A 21,696-nucleotide genomic window follows, 5' to 3' on the forward strand; every position below is an offset into this window, starting at 1 on the left:
CTTAGGTGGAATATCAGTGGAAAGAAAAAGCTTGAACACCACTGAATTAGAGGGATATAGTATGCTACTAGAAAAATCAAATTTGCTGCATTATTGCACCTGATTTTATGACTGCTATTCCAGGGTTGACCATCAGGTATCACTCAATATTTCTTGAGACCATGGTTTAGAAGGATGATGCATGGATATACCTTGGACAGTGCTTGTAGATGGAAGGCTGGAATAAAGTATCTAATCTGCATGGTTCTGACACAAATAATAGGAAATATCCAATTTTTCTGGTGAGCTATGGTGTTCTCTATCTGACTGAAAATCATGACTGAATATCAGGGCCATTTTTGTACATTTTGAAACTGTTTTTTTTTTTGAGAGTGGATATGTTAGACTTGAAATTTATTGAGGGAGATGTAAAAATGTGAAGCTGAAGTCTGTGTTGAGGACAGATCACTCAGTATGAGAAGGCGTAGTGAAAATAAAGGTGAGATTAGAAAGAAGAATATGAGAGGACTGTGAAAGGGAAAGAAGATCCAGAGGGGGATAATGCATGAAAACGTTGTTTAAGATTGTGACCCTTGACATCTGAAAAGAAAATTAAAAAAAAAATATTTGGTTGAAGAGCAGATGAAGCAAATATTAAAGTGTGACTATGGACTAGAATCCAGTGAGATTAAGTGATTGATGACATGGATTTGAGGGCAAAAATTATTTGACACAATTGGGGGACATCCACAAACACAAGCAAATTGTGGATGGTTTCAGAATTGTACTGATATTTGCATGAGTTACATTTTAAGCCTAAACAACGAGCACAGAAACTAGCAACTCAGAACATTTTGTGGCTTATTCACCCAATTGCCCTCATCTGGTGTGCATTCCACTATGTAAAGATTGAGGGATCAGTTCTATTCCAGAAAGCATCAGTTTTAAAGGGGGTTTTATTGATATGAGGTCATGTGAGTCCACGCTTCATAGGAGGAAGGTCGAAACTATATTGGTGTGTCATTCTCAGAGAATGGAACATCAAAGATGGAAAGGGAAACAGAAAGCAAAGAAGCTGATCAAGATGAGAAGGAAAAAAAATGGAAACCCTGTCAAAGAGAAGAGCTGAGTTACTTTAAGTTGGGCATTCCTGGAAGAGAAACAGCATTGAGCTCAACAATAATCTAAAAATGAAATACTACGGATTTTAACTTAATGGTTAAAATACTCAGCAGGTCAGGCAGCACCTATGGAAAGAGAAGGCTCTATGGGTGAATGACTTTGCAGATCTGAACGAAGCAAATAGTAGCTCTTTTTTTCTCTGCTTTGGGTGCTTGCTGGACTTCCAGCATTTTCAGCTTTCATTTCAGAGTTCCAGCCTCTGCAGCATTTTATTTTTGCAGCTTTGTTTATTTAGTTTCAAATTATTGATATTTTCTCGTTTACGTCAGTAGTTCAGCCAACTAATCAACTCAGCATGCTTGTTTTTTTAAAGCATAATGGCATCCATTTAAAGCATGACCTTTTGTTATTCAATAGTTTGGTACGTATTTTCCTCTTTCTGTAAGACATAAATCCCCTGAGGCATAGAGGGAGAGGAATGAAATTTTTGGTCATGGTGCAGTGAAACAGATCACTGGGAGAACTGCAAGAGCCATCTACAAACAATCTGTAATACTTGGCAAATAGAGGCAAATCCATCCTACAAGATTTGAGCCACGGCAAAATTATTAGCAAATTATAGATGGTTTCAAATATATTTTTAACTTTTCATAAATTATATAGAATTATAAACAAAATACAGTTTCAAAACAGATCTATCAGGCCATTTTATTGTTGATTCAATCAGTCCTCCCGGCCTTAACTATTAACTTGGTAAATTAAAATATTGGACCCATTATAGGTTATATTCCTTTTTAAGGTGGCTTTATTTAATAGTGGGTAATGATATTAAAGGGTTGTCAGTGGCTTTGGATGAAAGGAAAGGATTCCATCAAGGCACCCAAGTGAGTGAATGGTATCTAGGAGGTGAGCCCAGAACAACGGGATGATTGCTGATACCTCTGGAGGTGTCATAGGTCTATCAAAGAGACACTGAGGAAAGAGGGCATCCCAGAAGATGCCACCACTCACTTGGCTACCTCGCAGAGTCTAGACAGCAAGTCTCAGGAGTGTAATAAGGGATATTAACATTTAGTCCTACATAACATATCAGGAGAATATGTTTATAAAACAAAGCTCTAATTCCAGCTGCATAAATAAAGCACCGATGTAGGTAGGGTGGCCAGATGTCAGCTTTAGAGCCCTCTGGCCTCTGTTCAGTGTCATCTCAAGCCGTATGTAAATTTATGCTCCATTTGAGGGTGTAGGTCCTACACCCCCAAATAGAGGACAAATTAAATGGCAGAAAAGGCACTTACCCGTTAAATGCTGCATACTTGGCCATGTTTCTTTTCGCGTGCATGTGCGATGAGAGGGAAGTGTGACGGTAGCGGCTCCAAGAGCGTTTCTGACACTGACCTGCCCACATCACTAGTGTGCATCAAGTATCACTAGTATCTAGCTTGACGCACGCTAGTGACTCTCCGTACAATAAAAAGCAACGCTTTCATCTGCTATGTTGGAGGACATTAACGCTCGTTCAGCAGGTAGATACCAGCACACCCACCCCCCACCCCGCGCTCCCCCCCCCGCTAAATGAGTTTACAAGTGTATGACTGTGCACCCCAACTCCCCCCCCCCCCCCCAGATCCCGCTATAAGACTTGTTCTGGCATCAACCCTGCCCTACATGTTCTCTGCTTTGGTAAGTTTGAAATGGCCACACTAAGTGTAGGTGATCCAGGGCTGAGTGGAGAACCAATGATATTGGATCTGCTGTGGAGCAATCGTGGTGGTCAGCTAATTCCAGGTCATTACTTAGGTACGAGTTATTCTAGACATGCCAACCTCTCAAAGCAATTCATCGCAGTAATGTAAGAGTAACTAAGTGATAGCCATTGTCAAGTCCAGTTTATTGTCATCTGATTGTACAAATACAACCCAATGAAACAGTGTTCTCTGGTCCTCAGTGCAAAAACATGCAGACATACAACCAGACATTACACACATACAGACAAAATAATACATATGCAGGACAAGTATTATATCTATAAAAATAGATAAATAAATAGATTTTGCTTTATAGAAATGAGAGTCTCGGATGGTAAGTGTGAGCAGTTCCTTTGGTCGTTCAGCATTCTCACTGCCCATGGGAAGAAGCTGTTCCTCAGCCTGATGGTCCCTAGCTCTGATACTCCTGAATTTCTTCCCCGATGGGAGCAGCTGAAATATGCTGTGGGCAGGATGGCATGTTGGTGGGGGGGGGGGAAGGTGGGGAAGGAGACTCCAGTGATCCTCTCTGCCACTTGTATGGTCGTGTGGATTGATCTCTGATCTATTGAGGCAGCTCACTCTGTTTTTCTTGGGCACCAGTATAATTGATATCCTTTTGAAACACGTAGGAACCTCTGACTACAGCAATGAGAGACTGAAAATGTCCATGAACAATCCAGCTAATTGGTTGGCAGAGATTTTCAGTATCCTGCTAGGTACTCCATCAGGGTTTGATGGCTTGTGAGGGTTCACCTTCTTGAAAGGTGTTTTGACGTTGGCCTCAGAGAAAGATATCACAGGGTCGCCAGCTTCTGCAGGGATTCTCATTGGTATAATTGAATTCTCCTTTTCAAAATGAGCATAAAAGGTGTTCAGCTCATCGGGTAATAAGGCACCACAGCCATTTATGATGTTAGGCTTTGCCTTGTAGGATGTCAAGGCTTGCAAGCCTGCCATAGCTAGCGAGGATCTGACTCTGTTTCCAGCTTCACTCAGAATTGCCGCTCTGCTGCTAAGATAGCCTTCTGTAAGTCGTTTCTGGTCTTCCTGTAGAGATTTGAATCACTGGCCTTAAACGCCATCAATTTATAATATCATGAATGATACATAAGGTAATTAGTCTTAGTCTTTCTCTCAGACTAGACAATTTGGTGTAGACAAGTTAAGCTCAAGAGCTGTTTTCATATTGGAAGACTATGATTCTGACCCACCAAAATGCAACCAAATGAAACTTGTCAGAATTCAATTTCGATTGCCATTCCTTGGTCCACTTTCCCAGTTCATCTTGATTATGTTGTTATCTGAGATAACCTCCTTCACTGTCCATTATTACCACCAATTTTGCTGTCATTCTCAACAATGACCCAAGTGCAAGCCCCCGACACACCATGTGAATAACAGCCTCCATTGCGACTCTCTGATGCCTACCATCATGCCAATTCCATTTCTAAATGATCAGTTCATCCTGGTTCTCATGTGATCTGACTTTCTGGACCATCCTACCATAATCTTACCAGAGGCTTTGCTAAAGTACACATGGACAGCATTTACTGGTCAACACTCATCAGTACAATTTGACACCTCTTCAAAAAAAATCCATCAAATTTGTGAAACACGATCTTCCACCTTCAGAACCAGACTGACTCTCTCCAATCAGATCTTGCCTTTTGAAATTCTGATGGATCCTGTCCCTTAGAATCCCCTCAAGGAACTTCCATTCAACTGATGTTGCACTTACTTTCCTGTTGCTCCCATCCTTGTCCTTACAGCCTTTCTTAAATAAAAGCACCACATTAGCCAGCCTCTTAATGAAGGGTTTCAACCTGAAATTTTGAAAAAATACTGCCTTCCATATCTGCCTAACCCAATGAGTTCCTCCAGCATCTTTGTTACAAATAACCATCCTCTAATCTTCCAATACCTCATAGTTAGCTAACAAAATTATTCAAATATCTCTGCCAGGGATTTTTTTCCTCTAGCTTCCCACAATGTCCTGCAGAACACTTGATCAAGTTCTGGGAATTTATCTACCTTTAATAGCTTTAGACCTCTAGCACCTTGGCATTTGTAATCCGTCCAGTGCTGGATTAACTATCATCGAGGACCGAGGCTGAGCTTTAGTTAAGGCCGCCCCCCCCCCACAACTTTGCTCCCAGCCCCACGGCCCCCATCCACCCTTCATCCAATGCTGTAACTGTGGTAAAATGCAGAAATACTGGAGGAACTCAGCTGGTCTGGTAGCGTCCACAGGAGGTAAAGATACTTTGAAGAAGGGCTCAGGCCCGAAACATCGGGAATACATCTTTACCACCTATGGATGCTGCGAGACCTGCTGACTTCCTCCAGCACTGTGATTTTGCAACTCAATTTACAAACTCGTTTGTTTTGCTGAGATTTCATTCAAAACAAAAACAATTTATCCCTTACACATTTTCTACAACTGTCACACAAATAATAACAGACCAAATATCCCTGCAGTGAAGGAATGAATTAGGCTTTCATTTATTAATAAAACTTGATTATGCAAAATCACTGGTTTAAAAATCCAGACATATTAAAGTTCAAACAATTGCTTTCACCTTTGGTTGTATTATTTGAAGATAAATCACTGATTTAATATAAATCCAACAATTAATTTAATGTGCAACATTCTTTTACTGACCCTGCCAATTTCAACAAAATGTTAAAGAGGTCGGCCCATCCTCTGACCCGCTGGGCAGGGAGAGGTTGCCATCCCCGATCCCCCATCCCACTGGGCATGGAGAGGTCATCAGCCCTATCCCCCATCCTGCTAGGCATGGAGAGGTTGCCGTCCCCTCGCTTTGTCCCCATCCCGCTGAGCAGGGAGAGGTCACTGTTCCCTGGCCCCATCCCCTGTTCCATTGGGCAAGGAAAGGTTGCCGTCCCTCAGCGCTGATGTCCTGCTGCGCAGGGAGAGGTTACATCCCCTGGCTCTGCCCTCCATCCTGCTGGGCAGGGAGAGGTCACCATCCCCTGGCCCCATCCCACTGGGCAGGGAGAAGTCACTGTCCCCCGTCCCGCTGGGAAGGGAGAGGTCACTGACCCGCAGCCACATGGAAGCCTTTAAACAAGTATCCCTGCCCTGTTGCACCTCCACTCCCCATGGACAGGAGAAATGGCCCTGGTATGAAGGTCAGACAAAATGGAATTTTAAAAAAATTTTAAAATTATATGCCTGTCAATTTTGAATAATACTATACCCTACGTTTCGACTTTAATTTACATTATTCTTATCAATGAGGCTCATAGGTATGTTTTAATTAGCAGAATTAATTTTGGCAGCCAGAGTTCAGTGTGCTTTCTGTTCTTTACCTTCACCAATCTTGTGTAAAACCACTGTTTGCTTTGAATCAGGTGTAAATCAATGGCTTTGCCATGGGGAACGACTGGAAGTGAATAGGATACTTCAGGTTTCACGCGAGAAGTTTCATGTCCCAGTAAATCCTTTCTCTGAAAGGCAGTTACTTCCTTCAACTTTGGCACTTTGTATTTACTCAGTCCTGTCCAATATATATTGTGCATTGTAGTGGTGGTATAGATAGTCCACAACTCCCAGAACTCCAGCGACATTATGACATGGTGCGCGTTTTAAAAAGAATACGCATGTGACTCAAGTAAACGAGTTCTGATTTACCTGCAACTGTATGTGTCGTTATTTTGCATTCATCAGCCATAATGCATTTTCAGTGGCTACAATTGGTGACCTGATGGGTCCAAAATGAGCCATTTCTGAATATTCCAGACTAACCACTGTCAAAGTTCTGCAAGACTCCTTTGTCATGGTAAATTTTTTTTATTGCCGATTCCTTTCAACTGTAGCTCACGTTATGAAGCCTCTGTTCAATCTGATGTCCGGTAATGCCAAATCTATTCAGTGGACAGATGAAAGTCAAAATGCTTTCATAAAGACAAAGGATCTATCCAGTCCCAAATGTGGCCACCGTCCTTTCAAAAGATGCATCTGATGGGGGCGGGGGGGGCACTCTGCTGCAGTATGTTGATGCACAATGGAAGCCATTGGCATTCTTTAGCTGCCACCTCCATGAGGCTGATGAAAAGTACAGCACCTTTGATAAAGAGCTCCTAGTCATATATTTGACCATCCGTCACTTCTGTTACTTTTTGGAAGGTAGTCACTTCACTATGTTCACAGATCATGAACCTTTGACCTTTGCATTTTCGAAGGTGTTGGAGCCCTAGTCAGCTTGACAACAATGGCAGTAATCCTTCATTTTGGAATTCTCCACCAGAATAATACACATTTCTGGAAAAGAGAATGTAGTTGCTGATGCACCTTCCCTTTCAGTTGTACTCAAGTATCAGCTATGGACCACGGTATTGACTACATGACTCTCGCCGCTGCCCAAGCACAAGACGGTGACATGGAGTCGTATTGCACCTCAATAACCAATGTACGAAGGAAGGATGTGCAATCGATGCCAACGGCAAGCTGCTCTTTTCCGATGTTTCAACGGGACATCCATGGCCAGAGGTTCCAGCTTTGTGGAGACATCACATTTTTAATTATCTCCATGGTCTTTCTCATCCATCAATCAGATTCATCGTTTGTCTGATTTCAGACAGATTTGTTTGGCACAGTCTAAAGAAAGACATCACACAAATGGCCAGATCTTGTGTAGCTTTCAGAAACTCAAAATCCATCGGCATATGAAAGCACCGCTACCACCCTTCCCACCGGTAACTTGCCGCTTTGGCCATGTCCATTGTGGAACCTATTTCCAGTTTCACAAGGCTACTGCTATCTCTTAACGGTGATTGATAGGTTTATGAGATGCTTCTTCAGACACTTGTGCACAACCATTCCTTAATTCCTGGGTGGCTCGCTTCAGCCTAGCAGCGCACATTACTTCTGACAGAGGACTTCAGTTTGCACCTTCGTTAAGGATGGCCTTATCTCGGCTGCTCGGCTCTAGATTTCATCATACAAGCATCTATCACTTATAGTCCAACAGGATGGTTGAGTAATTCCATCGTCACCTTAAATCAGCCTTAATGACCTAGTTGGATGGTCCCAACTGGGCAGATGAATTACCATGGGTGTTGCTTGGCATTAGGACACAAAAGAGGATATTCACCCTTTGTCTGTGGAGCTTGTATACGATGCACCTTTGGTGGTCCCACGGAATTCGTTCCAGCAAAAATGAAGATCCCAAAGAGCTGCTGAGCAGACTAAGGGATACCTTAGGCAAATTATCCCCTATACCACCATCATCACATGGCAAACATGTTTCTTTTGTACCACACAAACTGAAAGACTGTCAATACGTGTTAATATGTAGAGGAACATATGGATAGCCCTTGCAGGTGGCATACAAGGGGCCATACAGGGTGATAAGACAAACGAGGTCAACCTGTATCTTGGACATTGCCGGGCAGCCTCTGTCATTCACAACTGACAGGCTCAAATGTTCCTATGTTGACAAAACTGTCCCTATTCAACAGCCAGGGGTCGACACCTGAAAAACTACCATGTGATAGTGCCAGGTTTTTTTGGGGGGGGTGGGTTTGCAGCATTATAGATAGACTACAACTCCCAGAAGTCTAGGACAGGCACATCAGCCTCACTGTATTTTCAGTGGCTACAGCATTGTGGCCTTTTTGAAATGTTACTATCCATTAAAGGTGCCATACCTGGAAATGGACTGGGTTAAATTCTGTGCAGAGGAGTTAAAGAATGCTTGGCGGAGTTGCAGCGTTTATTCGCGGCACCCAAATCACTGTGGATTCACATCCCTGCCGCAATGCCTCTTGCCCTATCCAATTCCTCGTCACCGATCATTTATACAAAAGACCATAGAGCCAGCCTCAGACGGTTCCACCCAAGGTGTGCTTCCAGGCCCCTAGGCTTCAACCTAATGGTCAATCCACCACTGAGTACAACTGAGTTCCATGTGTTCATTTCCCTTTGCTTACAAGGCCTTATCTGTGGTAAAGGCAGATGCCTGTCTAAATATCCATTTCCATTAGTTCTCCACTAACCTGGAGCAAATCTTCCTTCATGAAACCAACTCCAATGTGTTTAGGAAAGCCTTGGGCAACACAGGCCTATTGGCTGTAAATGGCATCACTCTGAGAGCCCATCCCAGAAAGAGTGTGACTATCAATGCCATCAAAGAATTTTAAAATTTATGAACAAAATTGAAAAGCATTGAAGTCTTACAGAAATTACTTCCTCCTCAAAATTAAAAATTGATTTTCAAAGAGGAGTTAAAACTAGTAGAAATTGCTTTTAACTATTCCAACATCTGCATTTTTTGATTCTCATTTACTGCCACATCTTTCCCAGGAACATTCACTTCAATTTTTTGGCAAGATCTCCATCTCTTCTCTAACCTGAAACATTAACTCTGCTTCCATTTGATTAAATGCTGCCTAATCTACAGGGTTTCCATCATTTTCTGTGTTTATATTTCAGATTTCCAGCATCTGCAGTTTTTTTAAATGTTCAAATACAATATCGTTCATTATTCAAAAACCATCAGAATCTTGCCTCACCCTATCCTGCTGCCATTTGTCTCCATTGAAGTAACTGGAGACACTGCTTGTACAAGCTCTAACCTGATATAGGCTTTGCAAGCAGATATCCCAACGCACCTGATGGGTACAATGCACAAAGTCAGTGCTCTGTCATCCAAATCAATGAGGAGTCAAAAATTGGGGGACAGTCTTGAAATTGTTGCCAATAATCTTCCAGGAAATTCGGAACATGTTCATCCACGCACGCATGTGTCATAAATTTCAGCTTCCTGACAGTTATGCAAGGCTCCTAGACCTGCACCACCAGTCAACCCATGGCAGATGCATCTGTGCATGATGCTGCTGGTAGAATTGACATCCATTCATTTCTTGGAGTGTTAAAGCCTTATTTTTATTTGGGAGCATCCTTCTGAAGGGCAAACCAAAATGCTTACCTTCCAGCGATGATCAGATCCTGGAAAGTGAACAAACAAACAAATGCATATCAGTTCAAGCTCTGGAGCAGTTCAGAATCCTGACCGTGCAGCCCAGTGTGGCACCCTTTAGAGTCTGAGGAAAGAAAATAAAGTCCTGTTTCCTGCCAGTCTGATGAATGATTTAAATGTATTTGTCAGTATTAGGTTGCGATCATGTACAAAGTCAAATATACATTTCCCCTATATCTTTTGTGACAGGGGACTAATTTTATAAGAACCTATCCAAAAAAAGTTAGAGGTTTGTGGAACTAAAATGGTTTTGCTGTGAAGATTCAAATTGCCTGAATTACTTGTGGGAGTGTTGAAGATGTTTACCACTAGTAACATTTTAGATGAAGAACAAGGCAAATCTAACTCAAACAGAATTGTGTATTTTTAAACACATTTTTTACTAATAGTCAGTACAAGACCAAATAGGAGATTATTTTCCATGTGCCTATTCCAGTGAACAAGGAAGCTTCTATGAATTGCTCTTTGTAATGTCATGGCAAATGACCTCTTAATCTTGCTGATTATGCTTCATGTAACCATCTCCCCCATCTGTCATAAAAAGTATTAGGTAAATCCCTTTCAGGAGAGAGAAGTATTTCCAACATCTCCTACTTTGAAGAATTTATATTTCCCCTTGTAATAGCAAACATCAGAAGACCTGGTTTGTTCCTTTTGAGGAATCATTTTGATCTTCCAGGCAGTAGTTTTGCTATTTATCCCAGTGACATGGTACACAAATATGCTTACCCCCAATTCTTTACTGACAATCGTTGAAGCAGACAGAATGCCTAGACAGCTAAAGGGCTCCCATATATTCTTAGAAGTAATCAACCAATTCTTTTATTGCACTGTATAGCAACAAAAGCTGTGACACTGATGTAGTTGCTCATTTTTCCATCTGTTCAGAGACTGTTAATTACATTGATCGTAGACTGATGAATTGTTTAATAAACTGCTGGGATACCGAGTGCCAATGCACTGCAATGATCTGCTGCTCATTATACTTTATTTATCACTGTACTTGCCATTTAATTTTCTATAAAAGGGGTATGTGCAGCTCCTATGCCTTTAAGGAAGTTGCAACCTAATCATGTGGAAAGATAGTGGTGACATAATGCCAAAAATTTTACACAAAAAATTTATATAAGGAATTTCAATTGTACTGAAGAGACTTGCATGATCCAACATTTTCCCCTGAGATCCTTCCTTAATATCTGCTTCCACAGTGTTCTCAATCTGCCTATAATGAAGTGTTTGGTCACTTCTTATTTATGGGGCATGACTAATCTCAGTAACCTGCTGCATAATCACAGTTTGCATAAGACCAAACGATACCACACAGAAGCACTTCATGTTGGGACACCAGCAAGTGATACACCAGCTTATTACACTCGAACCATTCCCCTGACATCAAAGACATTTCTAAATTCATAAGGTTGTCACTATGACAATAGCAGACTCTTAGTGCTTTCTTGTTAGACTCTTCCATTCTGCAGTCCCATTTCACAGTTACATTATTAATATTAGGACAGAAATCAGTTTGCATGGCAAACATTTCTGGAAAAAAATATTAAATGTGTGCAATCCATTATCAATGTATGTCAATAACTCAGTAAAAGGGAAAGAGATTAATAAAATTGTAACATTATTTTCTGTGCTATAATTGTCCAATAACCACACAATTAACATGCACAAATGCTCATTTGTAAATCAGGAGTCATATCTGAACATTCTGTATGAAGATAAAAATCTGCAGTCATTGTACAAAATTTGGAGTTAATCAAAACAATGATACAAATGGCTGTGAATCACGGAGCAGCATGGCATTGTTATCCACCCTGGATCATTCTCATTCTCAGCTGGACTGCTGGGGAGAGGAGAATGGAGGGCAGGAAGCACAAAATAATGTTAAGATTTGTTCTATGGAGCTGGGAGAAATATTCTGAAACTTACAAGTTCAGAATGTTTATTGAATTTTAAGCCTTTCATTATTGGTGTTCTCTGAAGGAAGTTTAAGGCATCACACATGTCATACAAAGAGTTGGACAGAAAAGGACGAAAAATAAAAATTAAAAACAAAGCTAGCTTTGAATTGGCCTGGGTAGATTGTAGTGTTATAAGTCCAGAGGACCCCAAAACCCAGCAGCAATAGAAATTCATCAAGACAAATGGTTACTTAAACAAAAGTTGCTTTTAATTATCTTTAAACATGAAAATGAATCAAACTTTAACTTATCTCTATTGACTTATTTAACCTAACTTAACCCCCTTCTAATTCTAAGCACATGTGTATGTAATGTGCTTGTAAGTTCAGAAAAGTTCTTTGGTTCACAGTCCAATCTCACTTCTCATTCTTCTAAGTTCACTGGTTGCAGGAAATTCTTATACTGTGAATAAAATTTTACATTTATAAAGTTCACTTGGCTTTGGTGCATGAGATGTAAATGGTTACTGCTCAGGAAGGTTCTTGTCAGTTTTCAGAGACAGATTTGTTGTTCGTTTTTAATCAGGCACTTCAGTGTCTTGCTGACAAAATTTGCTCCTTCAGGATTCTCCACATGATAACCTCTTTCTTTCAGGTCATCACAGAATTCCTTTTTGTTTCACTTATTCCAAGTGAAACATTAGGCACCCAGTCCTCTCCTCTTGCATGAACCACCAGGCTGTCTTCCAAATGGGGGTTTCCGCAACCTTGCCAGCTTGTCCTATTCCAGTCCCAGCTGCTGTTGCTGACTGTAACACTGTATAAGTGATCTCTGTGTCTGTGTGTGTGTGTGTCTCTCTCTCTCTGTGATAAAGCCTGTTTGACTCTCTCTGCTTGCAAAACCACATAACACTCTTAGAACAGCAAATTCTCTTCCAGACAGCAGCGGCTCCGACATGCTCTTTCAACTGTTGCCTTTTGTAAACAATAATCCATTAGTGAAGTCATTTGAGCACTCTTCAAACCTCTTGCAAAAGCTGTGAGGCCCTGATATGTCTAGCATTAGCAGAGCTCTAGTATTTCAAAAATATATCTATATGCAGTATGCACAGGGTTCACTGAGGCTGTTGCTTGTGTCTATATGATTCATCAAATGACCTCCAATTAGTTTTATTCAGTTCAATTTAAAGTAATTTCAACTTCAAACTGCCTGTGTATCTGAAGTGGAGTAAAACATAAAAGTCTAGAGACACTGTGATATAAGTAAAAAGAAAAACTCAGCAGGTCAAACAGTGTATTTATGTAGCAAAGATAAAGGATACACAACGAATGTTTCAGGCTGGGCCCTTCATCAAGGTATGAGCAAAATGTAGTCAAGCCTTCTACTGACATTTTTTAAACACATACCAACTCCCACAACTACCTCAATACACTTCTTCACACCCAGTCCACTGCAAGGATACTATTCCTTTCTGTCAATTCCTCCATCTGCTCCTAAGATGAGCCCTTCTATTCCAGATCATTCAAAATGTCCCCCCCTTCCAAAAATGTGACTTCCCCTTCACTACCAACAACTCAACCTTCACACACATCTCCTCCATCTCTCACTCATCTGCCCTGGCCCCCTCTGCCCCCCAGACATAACAAAAACAGGGTTTCTCTCATCTTCACCCATCACCCCACCGGCATCCAAATCCAACACGTTATCCTGCATAATTTCCATCACCTAAAGCGTGATCCCAGGACTAGACACATCTTCCCCTCTACTCCCCTCTCCACTTTCCATAGGGTGCATTCGCTCTGTGACTCCCTTGTCCACTCATCCCTTCACCCTTGGCACCTTCCCCTGTGGCTGCTGGAAGTGGCACTGTTGTGCCCACACCTCCTCACTCTCCTCCATTCAGGGCCACAAACCATCTTTCCAAATGAAGCAACCCTTATTACAAGTTAATCTATAAAGAAAGATGCTAATTTTCCAATGTGGTAACTTACTCGGCAGGAGACAAGTTGGTTTCCATCTTCAACATTACTTGGCTTCATTAAACAATACCAAATCGTGTGTGTGGTGTTCAACATAAAATTATGCCTCCTTAGCTCTATAGACCTCAGAAAAAGAAAAACATACTGCATTGAAGTAGCAATTTTCCATTTTTAAGTATCATGCATGCACACAAGATATCCTGTTTAGTTTCATTACATTGCTAATATATGGGCGTTTTTGTGGCATGCAGCTCACCTATACAGCCAGGATCTAACCCATCTTACAGGAATATTTTATATTACATACATGTTGTGAATGTTTCAATGCATTGCATGATATTTTTGCAGAGCATAGGAGAGTTCAGCCCAGAATCGAGCCTTTTGGCTCATCTTATCTCTGTTGACCATGATGCAATCCAATTAATCCTACCTTTGTCACTTCTTTGAAGTTCTGTGTCAAATCAAAAATCAATTGTGCACACACAGTGCCTTGAAAGTACTGAGCTTTAAGACGAAAAGGAGAGTTTTACACACTGTTAAAGTATCCAACCATTAACCCTGTACTCAGCCTTCAGATTTGACCTTCACCTGACATCTTGGATTGAACTGAATCTGCCACTTTTCCATCCAACTCTGCATCCTGTCTGTATCCTTTTGTAACCTATGACAACCTTCAGCACCATCCACAACTCTTCTAACCTTCGTATCATCCACAAACTTACTGACTCATTCTTCCACTTCTTCATCTGGCCTATTTATAAAAATCACAAAGGGTAGGAATTCCAGAACAGATTCTTGTAGAACTCCACTAGTCACTAAGCTCCAGGCAGAATATTTTCTGTCCACCACCACTCTCTGCTTTCTACAGACAAGCCATGAAGAGAATTATGATATGGTTTTGGTTTTCTCATTTTATTTCAACAATGATACTGGTGTCCTAACAATTCAAATTCATTACTGTAAAATAATAAACTGCCTGTTGTGTAGATATGTGCTTGAAAGAACATAAAATAGTTAAATAATTTAGGATATATGCCAAATTAATAGACTGTCACAAACATCCTATACAAGGTCATATTTTATATGCATTGATCTGTTTAAATTTTCTGGATACTGTAAACATTGGTATAATGATGACTACATTAGCCTCTCATTCAAGTTTCTCAGTGATTTGACTGTAATATTGGTCTGCCCTGGGCTTGGGAATGTTGATTGCCTAAGCTCTGAAAATCCATATTATTTCCATCATAGCTGAAAGTGATGGAGCTCTCCACGAGATGCAAGGGGTCACTTAAACAAATCACAGGCTGGTGTCAAGATTGTGAAATTTTGAAGGGTAATGTTTACAAAACTGTCCTCCTTTTGGTACTTGTGCTTGGCTTTCTGTTACATAGTTCTCACAGCGTTTGTGACTGGGTGCCAACATTGCATATCTTCATTTTATTACATTAGTAGCATTTCTATGTTTTTCTCAGACAACGATGACCTTCCACTATGCACTTTGACATCGTAATACATCTCACAATTCACGGTTGTGAGGTGTCAGGGCACAACTGTCATTCAATGCTCAGTGGCACTAAAGGTGTTCGACCTAAAAAGATATAAAACCTTGAAAACAATATTTGAGGGAAAGGGTTACATTAACATAACCACTTTTTGTACCTCACCAAATTTTCCACATAATGGAAGTTGTACAGTTAAACATCTCTCTAGTTTATAAATTCTACCTGAATCCATTACTGTTTATGGAAAAGCTTAACTTTATATTGTTGCAGAGCTCTTGAGTGTCAAGCTAATAGTGCCATAGAAAGGCAAGTAAATCATTAATTTAATGCACATAGTTTTTGTTTACCATATCTTACAAAAATTTCATGCAGGCAAACAAAATTTCTATAATTTCAGATTTGTTTAAATAGTTTTACAAGTTAATTGAATAATGTTAGTAGAAGAGATGCAATCTCCATTCAGTTTGAATTGAATTGTGTTATACGGGCTTGTTTGATTTACTTCATAATAAACTGTGTGGGTGGCAAACTAATCTATATTCAGTGCAATAAACCTAACCTAGATTAAGTCACTTCTAATAGCAAAGCTGATAAGTAAGAAAAATCAATATTCTCACTGTAGCACTTCTCAGGATGAATTTTAAATTAATATTTTTGGAACTGTTGTCTCAGTTGCATTGATAATGATTCCATTACACCTACTGGCTAAGATTAAAATGTTTTTGATGATGCCCCTAATTCATGCGCAATATTATCACAGTCTAACAGCAAATACCTTGTCCTGAAGTGTTTGGTAGGCATGATAATCAATATATCTTCATTAACCAGCAACTCGAGAAGTTTGTAACCATAATATAGAAATTAACACATTTGCTTTTAACTCCCAGTTAAAGGTGGGGCAAAGCCAAGACCAAGTTGGCTAGGAGATGTGAATTAAAATCCCCTGACAGGAACAATGAGATATAGGGGTCTGTATGTACCTGCCTGAGATTTTAATATTCTATGTATTTCACACATCATTGCTGGGATTTATTACAGCAAGGATATATGCTGCAAGCTCTGCAGGGTAATGAATAGTGTGGAACCACTCATGGCCCAAGACTCGATCTGTGCTGACAATCACAGGGGGTGGGTGGTGTGACACCCATTAATTGCATGCCCGTGTTCTCCCTCACCTCCATGACAACCTTGTATGCTGCTGTAACCTGGTTGTCGCTGAGGGAGCACTTTTAGATTGTCTTATATTCCATGATTCCTAGTGGAAAAAACAGAGCAGCTGCAATCTCCGCAGCCAGCTAATTGTAAGAGCCATGCAGGTCATGTCTTAACATAGGAATCATGCTGAAAAGCTCCCTACTGATTTTTTAAATGTTTCCAATCGCATGATCATTAAGGGGTCACTAGACAGGGTATGAGCACAGACACTACACCCCTTTAGCACACCAATTAAGGAGGAAGTCCAGCTCTAGGAATACATGTTCAAGTTACTGGTTTCCCTTCTTCAATGATGCTGAAGAAAAGATCCTGAAAATGTTCAGAATTGTTCGGAAACACACAAAATTGAGCTTTAAAAAAAACCTAACAACCTGACCACAAAGAAAGTACTTTGAGGCAGTGGGACTGGCAGATTCAAGTATCAGGCAGGCCTGGAGTGTTAATTTATGACTATGCTTTAACAGGAGGGAAGAGCAAATTAAATGTATTGTTGCTTCAACCTGGGTAATCACAGCCAAAGCCAGTGAGAAGCTGACTATTGCTATCTTGGTGCAGTAAGAAATCTAATGAATTGTACTAATAAAAGGCACTCTGGTCTCTAACCTCCTTCATTATGTTGCAGATATGGCAGCTGTTGATATCGATCAATATGACATCCACACCATTGCTGATGCACTGAAGTATTACTTACGAGGGTTGCCTTCACCTGTGATTCCACCAGCTATTTACAGTGAGCTAGTCTACACTGCTCAAGGTAAAATGCTCCAGCTATCTGCTTCTAAGCATTTTATGATTCCGTAAATAAAAATCTGTTCAAAAATTTCCTGGTGATAAATTTGTAATGGCATTCAATTCTCATTCTGCAAAAGTTTAGCAATTTTTCATTCTTTTGAGTGCATTGTTTTGCTATCAAGTTTGCTTGCGAAATATAAAAAGATTTAAAATATCTATTTTTATATAACGTTGATTGTTGCAGGATGTTTCATTCCTACCCTGCATTGGCTGAATGCAAATCTTCAACAGATATTGATTTAAATTGTGACATTTATGTGTGATTTTTTTTTTCCCCGAAAATTCAGGTTCAGCTTTCAATCAGAACACTACAGTTTACCTTTATTAAGACAGAAGCAAAGTGAATAAGTAGAAAAATGAATAACTCTATATGTTTCTCAACAATTTATATCAGAAATATTTTGTATTCATTCTTTGTAAGGGTCTAATAAATAGTAGCCAGTCTTGAGCCACAATAAGCCCAACATACCGAAACGTAGGGTGAATCGCAGGAATCTTTGAATCGTTACAGCGTAGACAGAGGCTATTCATCTTATCATGTGCATGCAAACTCCTTGTCAAATAATCCAATCAAATCCAAATCTAACTGCACAGCTCTGCAAATTAGTTTTACTCCAGTGCCTGTCTGATTCTATTCTGAAAATCTTTGTTTCTGATGAAATCAGTCACGATGTCTAATTCACTAGCCAAATGTATCTCACAGATTAAAATATTAAGTGAGAGCAGGATGCGGCTTTGACCCAACCGTGATGCTACCCCAAAACTGAATGTTGTGAGTTATTGTCAAGCCCACCTAAAGGATGGCAGGTACAGGTTACTGGTGCCCACAGTACAAGCAAGGGTTTTAGAGTGATGAATAGGGAATAAAAATGGCAGAATTTTCAACTTGGTGCATTGCGATTTGGCCTGCTGGATCAGCATATCTTTACTTGTACTTTAAGCCATTCAGAGTTAATAAAAGATAAGAGATCATCGTCAGGTGGAAGTAAATATGTGACAAGGGGGAAAAAAAAAGACACTGTCCTACCTTGTGAATCTTTTTTACACTTTTTCCATTTAATGACATCCTTCTTATAGCAATCAGTTACAGTGTTCCAAGCATGGTACAGTTGTAACATGATGACATTTTAGTATATGATGAGCCAAGTCCTGTCATCAGTGGCCTGACTGATAAAGGCAAATGTGCCAAACTACTTCATGACTCTGTGTACCTGCAACACCACTTTCAGGGAACTAGTACTTGTACCCAAAGGTTTCTCTGTTCTACAAGATTTCCCATGGCACTACCATTTATTAAGTAAATTACTTATGAAAATGCAACACCTTGCACTTATCCGAATTAAACTATTAACCTCCCTTAGTTCCCTGACATATCTTTCCTTCTTCACAGTAAAAATTTGAGCGACTGAATTTGTTTTTTTGCAAATTGAAGTTAAACATGGGACAAATTATTTGAGAGATAAAAAACAGAATCTTCACTTTCATGAAAATATTGCTGAAGGAATAAAGGCATCAATCAACTCCTAAGAGTATTATAGGTGTATGTTTAACTGGAACAGATCAAAAGGAAAAGCATTGTTGAACCAAATAAAGCACCTAAGCTTAGAAGTAGGATTTCCATGCCTGATATCAAAAGTTAATAAAATACTAACATAAGCAGGCCAAGCTAGGTGAAAGATAACAAAGGACTGTCACCCTGGGCCATGGTTGTTTTGTGGAAAACTCTGTGAGGATCTTGACATCCTGTACGATGACCTGGTGTGATTTTCTGGTGCGTGGGCAGGATTGGCTGCTTGATGGTCTAGGACAGGGGTGTCAAACTCAAATTCACGGAGGGCCAAAATTAAAAACTTGGACTAAGTCGAGGGCCGAACTAAATATTTATTGAAAATTTTCAACAACATCTGCATGTTTTCTCTTCTTTCAACATATGTAATGTTAAACTTTAGGATATAACTTTAGGAGGATAATGTTACAGGTCAGGAGTAGGTAGCTCAAGTTCACCCTTTGCTTGACCTGAGGGAAACATATTTGGTCCCTGTGGAGATGTAGTCAGCATTCACAGGCTGTGTCCATTTTGGCCTGCATCAGGACTCAGCATTTCCTGCTCACTCCTCAGGCTCTAGGCCTCTATTCACCCTCGACCCACCATCCCTCTACCTGACCAGTCCTTTACCCAACCTCTACTCACCCCTCACTCCACTCGCTCTGCCTCTACCCACCCCATCCTATACACGCCCCTCTACTGTCTCTCCCCTCAACCTGTTCCTCCCTCTACCAGTCTCTCACCCTCTAATCACCCCTCCCCTACTCGCCCTGCCCCTCCCCTTTTACCTCTTCCCTATCCACCCCTCCTTCTACTCATCCCTCCCTCTAACTGCCCCTCGCACCACCATAACTTCCCCTGCCCATTACTCCTCACCTACACCCTCTGCCCACCCCTGATTACCCACCCACTCAGGCTCAGTGAGCTGCCGATCAGCCTTTGCGGACAGCCACCATCTCTCTCTTCACGTGCAGGGCCGAACCAGCCGTCCATGGGGTCCGCGCGGGTGCAAGCGCTGAAGGCCGTGGCGACCGGGAGAAGTGCGCTCGCGCTGTGGAAGGGCCGTCCGGTGCCAGTCGCGCGGGGCTCGCGCTGCCCGGGGGCCATGCGCAGCCTGCCATGCCCATCGCGCCGACAGGAAATCACAGGCGCTCGCCCATCCGCCGCACCGCTCGACAGGTGGGAGAAGTGACTGGTTGTGCGGGGAGCCTTCCAACTGGCTTGCCGGCTGATGACATCGACAGACTTCTCGTGCTACAATTTCTCGTGTTACAATGGGGAAGGATGTGCAATGAAGGGGGAGGATGGTGGGTGTGACATTACCAAAAAACAGCATCGGCTCTCGCTGCAGGGCGGGCCACCTCTAATACATTTTTGAAATGATCTTGCGGGCCAAATATAATTATATCGCGGGCCAGAATTTGACATGTGTGCTCTAGGATTTAGATATTTCAAAAGGGCAAGGAATGGAGGTAAAATGGGAGGGGGAAGTGGCATTTCTAATCAGGGAACGTATCACAGCGGCAGAAAGGTATGATGTTATGAAAGAATAGACAACTGCAGCCATTCTCAATGGGGGTCACAGCACATTCAAGTAAAAGCCTTATTTTCATTTCACCTTGTATAGTCAGTAGGAGAGAAGTATGAAAGAAAATAAAACTTGACTGCTTCAAAGGGGAGGGGGCCCATCAATTTTGAGCAGTTTTAGGGGGCTATAGTTGGAAAAAGTTTGAGAATGGCTCAAACTCAAACTGAGCCAATGTGGGTGAATGTCAGAAACAAGAAAGGAGCAATCTCTCAATTGGGAGTCTTCTACAGGCCCCCAGCACCCTCTAGGCAACTGAGGGACAGAGAAGTAAGCAAGTTTTGCAAAAATGAAAAGAATAATAGTTATTGTCCTTCAACTTCCCCAACTGATTGGCACCTCATTAGTGCAAAAGGGTGAGATGGGACAGAATTTGTTGGGTGTGTCTCAGAGAATTTCTGACATGGTATGTGGGAAGGACAACTCGAGGAGAGACCATAATGGATCTAGTACTAGGCAATGAACCTGGTCAGGTGACAGACCTCTCGGTGGATGAACATTTTGGAAATAGAGACCTCAACTTCCTGACCTTTAGTAGAGCTATGGCTAAGGATGGGAACAGATGATATGTCAAAGTATTCATTTGGGAGATGACTAATTATGATGATATTAACCTGCAATTTTGGAGTGTTAATTGAAAAGAGATGTTCTCAAGGAAATGCACAATATTCAAATTGTTTCGGGACCTCTTGCAGGGTGTTGTAGTTAGGTTTGTCCAACAGAGATAGGGATTAAATGGTGGGGTAAAGGTGGAACTTAATCGAGGAAGAAGGAAGCATTCTTAAGGTTCAGGAAGCAAAAATTAGGCAGGGCTCATGAGAATTATAAAATAGCTCGGAAGGATACAGGAGAGCTGAAAGGAGGCAAGAGAAGGCCTTGGCAACTAGGATTAAGGAAAACCCCAAGGAGCATGAAGAACAGGAGAATTAAATGAGTGAGTGTATGCCACTCAGGGATAAATGGGATAATGTGCCTAGAGGCAGAAGAGATGGGGAGGTGCTTAATGAATGGTTCTCTTCAGGGAGAAGGACCTTGACAAATGTGAGATCAGTTTCGAACAGGTTAATGTGCTTGAGCATGTTAAGAAATGGGTTATATGGGAATTTCTGACAAACATCAGGTTAGATGTCCCCAGGCCTGGATGGGATACACCCATGTTATTATGGGAAGTGAAGGAAGAGATTGCTGGGGCTTTAATGGTGATTTTTCCCTGGCTTCAGGAATGTTCCCTTGTTCAAGAATGGTAATAGAGATAATCTTGAGAATTACAGACCAGTAAGTCATACATCAGCGGTAGGCAAAGGATTCTTA

At 41.1% G+C, this 21,696-nt stretch overlaps 1 protein-coding gene across 12 annotated transcripts in view; it reads left to right on the forward strand.

Annotated features, from left to right (window-relative positions):
* Nucleotides 1-21,696, forward strand: part of pik3r3b (phosphoinositide-3-kinase, regulatory subunit 3b (gamma)) — a 582,698-nt gene that overhangs the window by 296,775 nt on the left and 264,227 nt on the right. For all 12 annotated transcript variants that reach the window (XM_069938742.1, XM_069938746.1, XM_069938750.1 and 9 more), the window contains one exon: nucleotides 17,085-17,216. In XM_069938742.1, coding sequence (XP_069794843.1) covers nucleotides 17,085-17,216 — 132 coding nt within the window. The remainder of the gene's footprint in view (nucleotides 1-17,084; nucleotides 17,217-21,696) is intronic.

This window comes from Narcine bancroftii, chromosome 5 (assembly GCF_036971445.1).
Source record: "Narcine bancroftii isolate sNarBan1 chromosome 5, sNarBan1.hap1, whole genome shotgun sequence".
Classification (NCBI taxonomy): Eukaryota; Metazoa; Chordata; class Chondrichthyes; order Torpediniformes; family Narcinidae; genus Narcine; species Narcine bancroftii.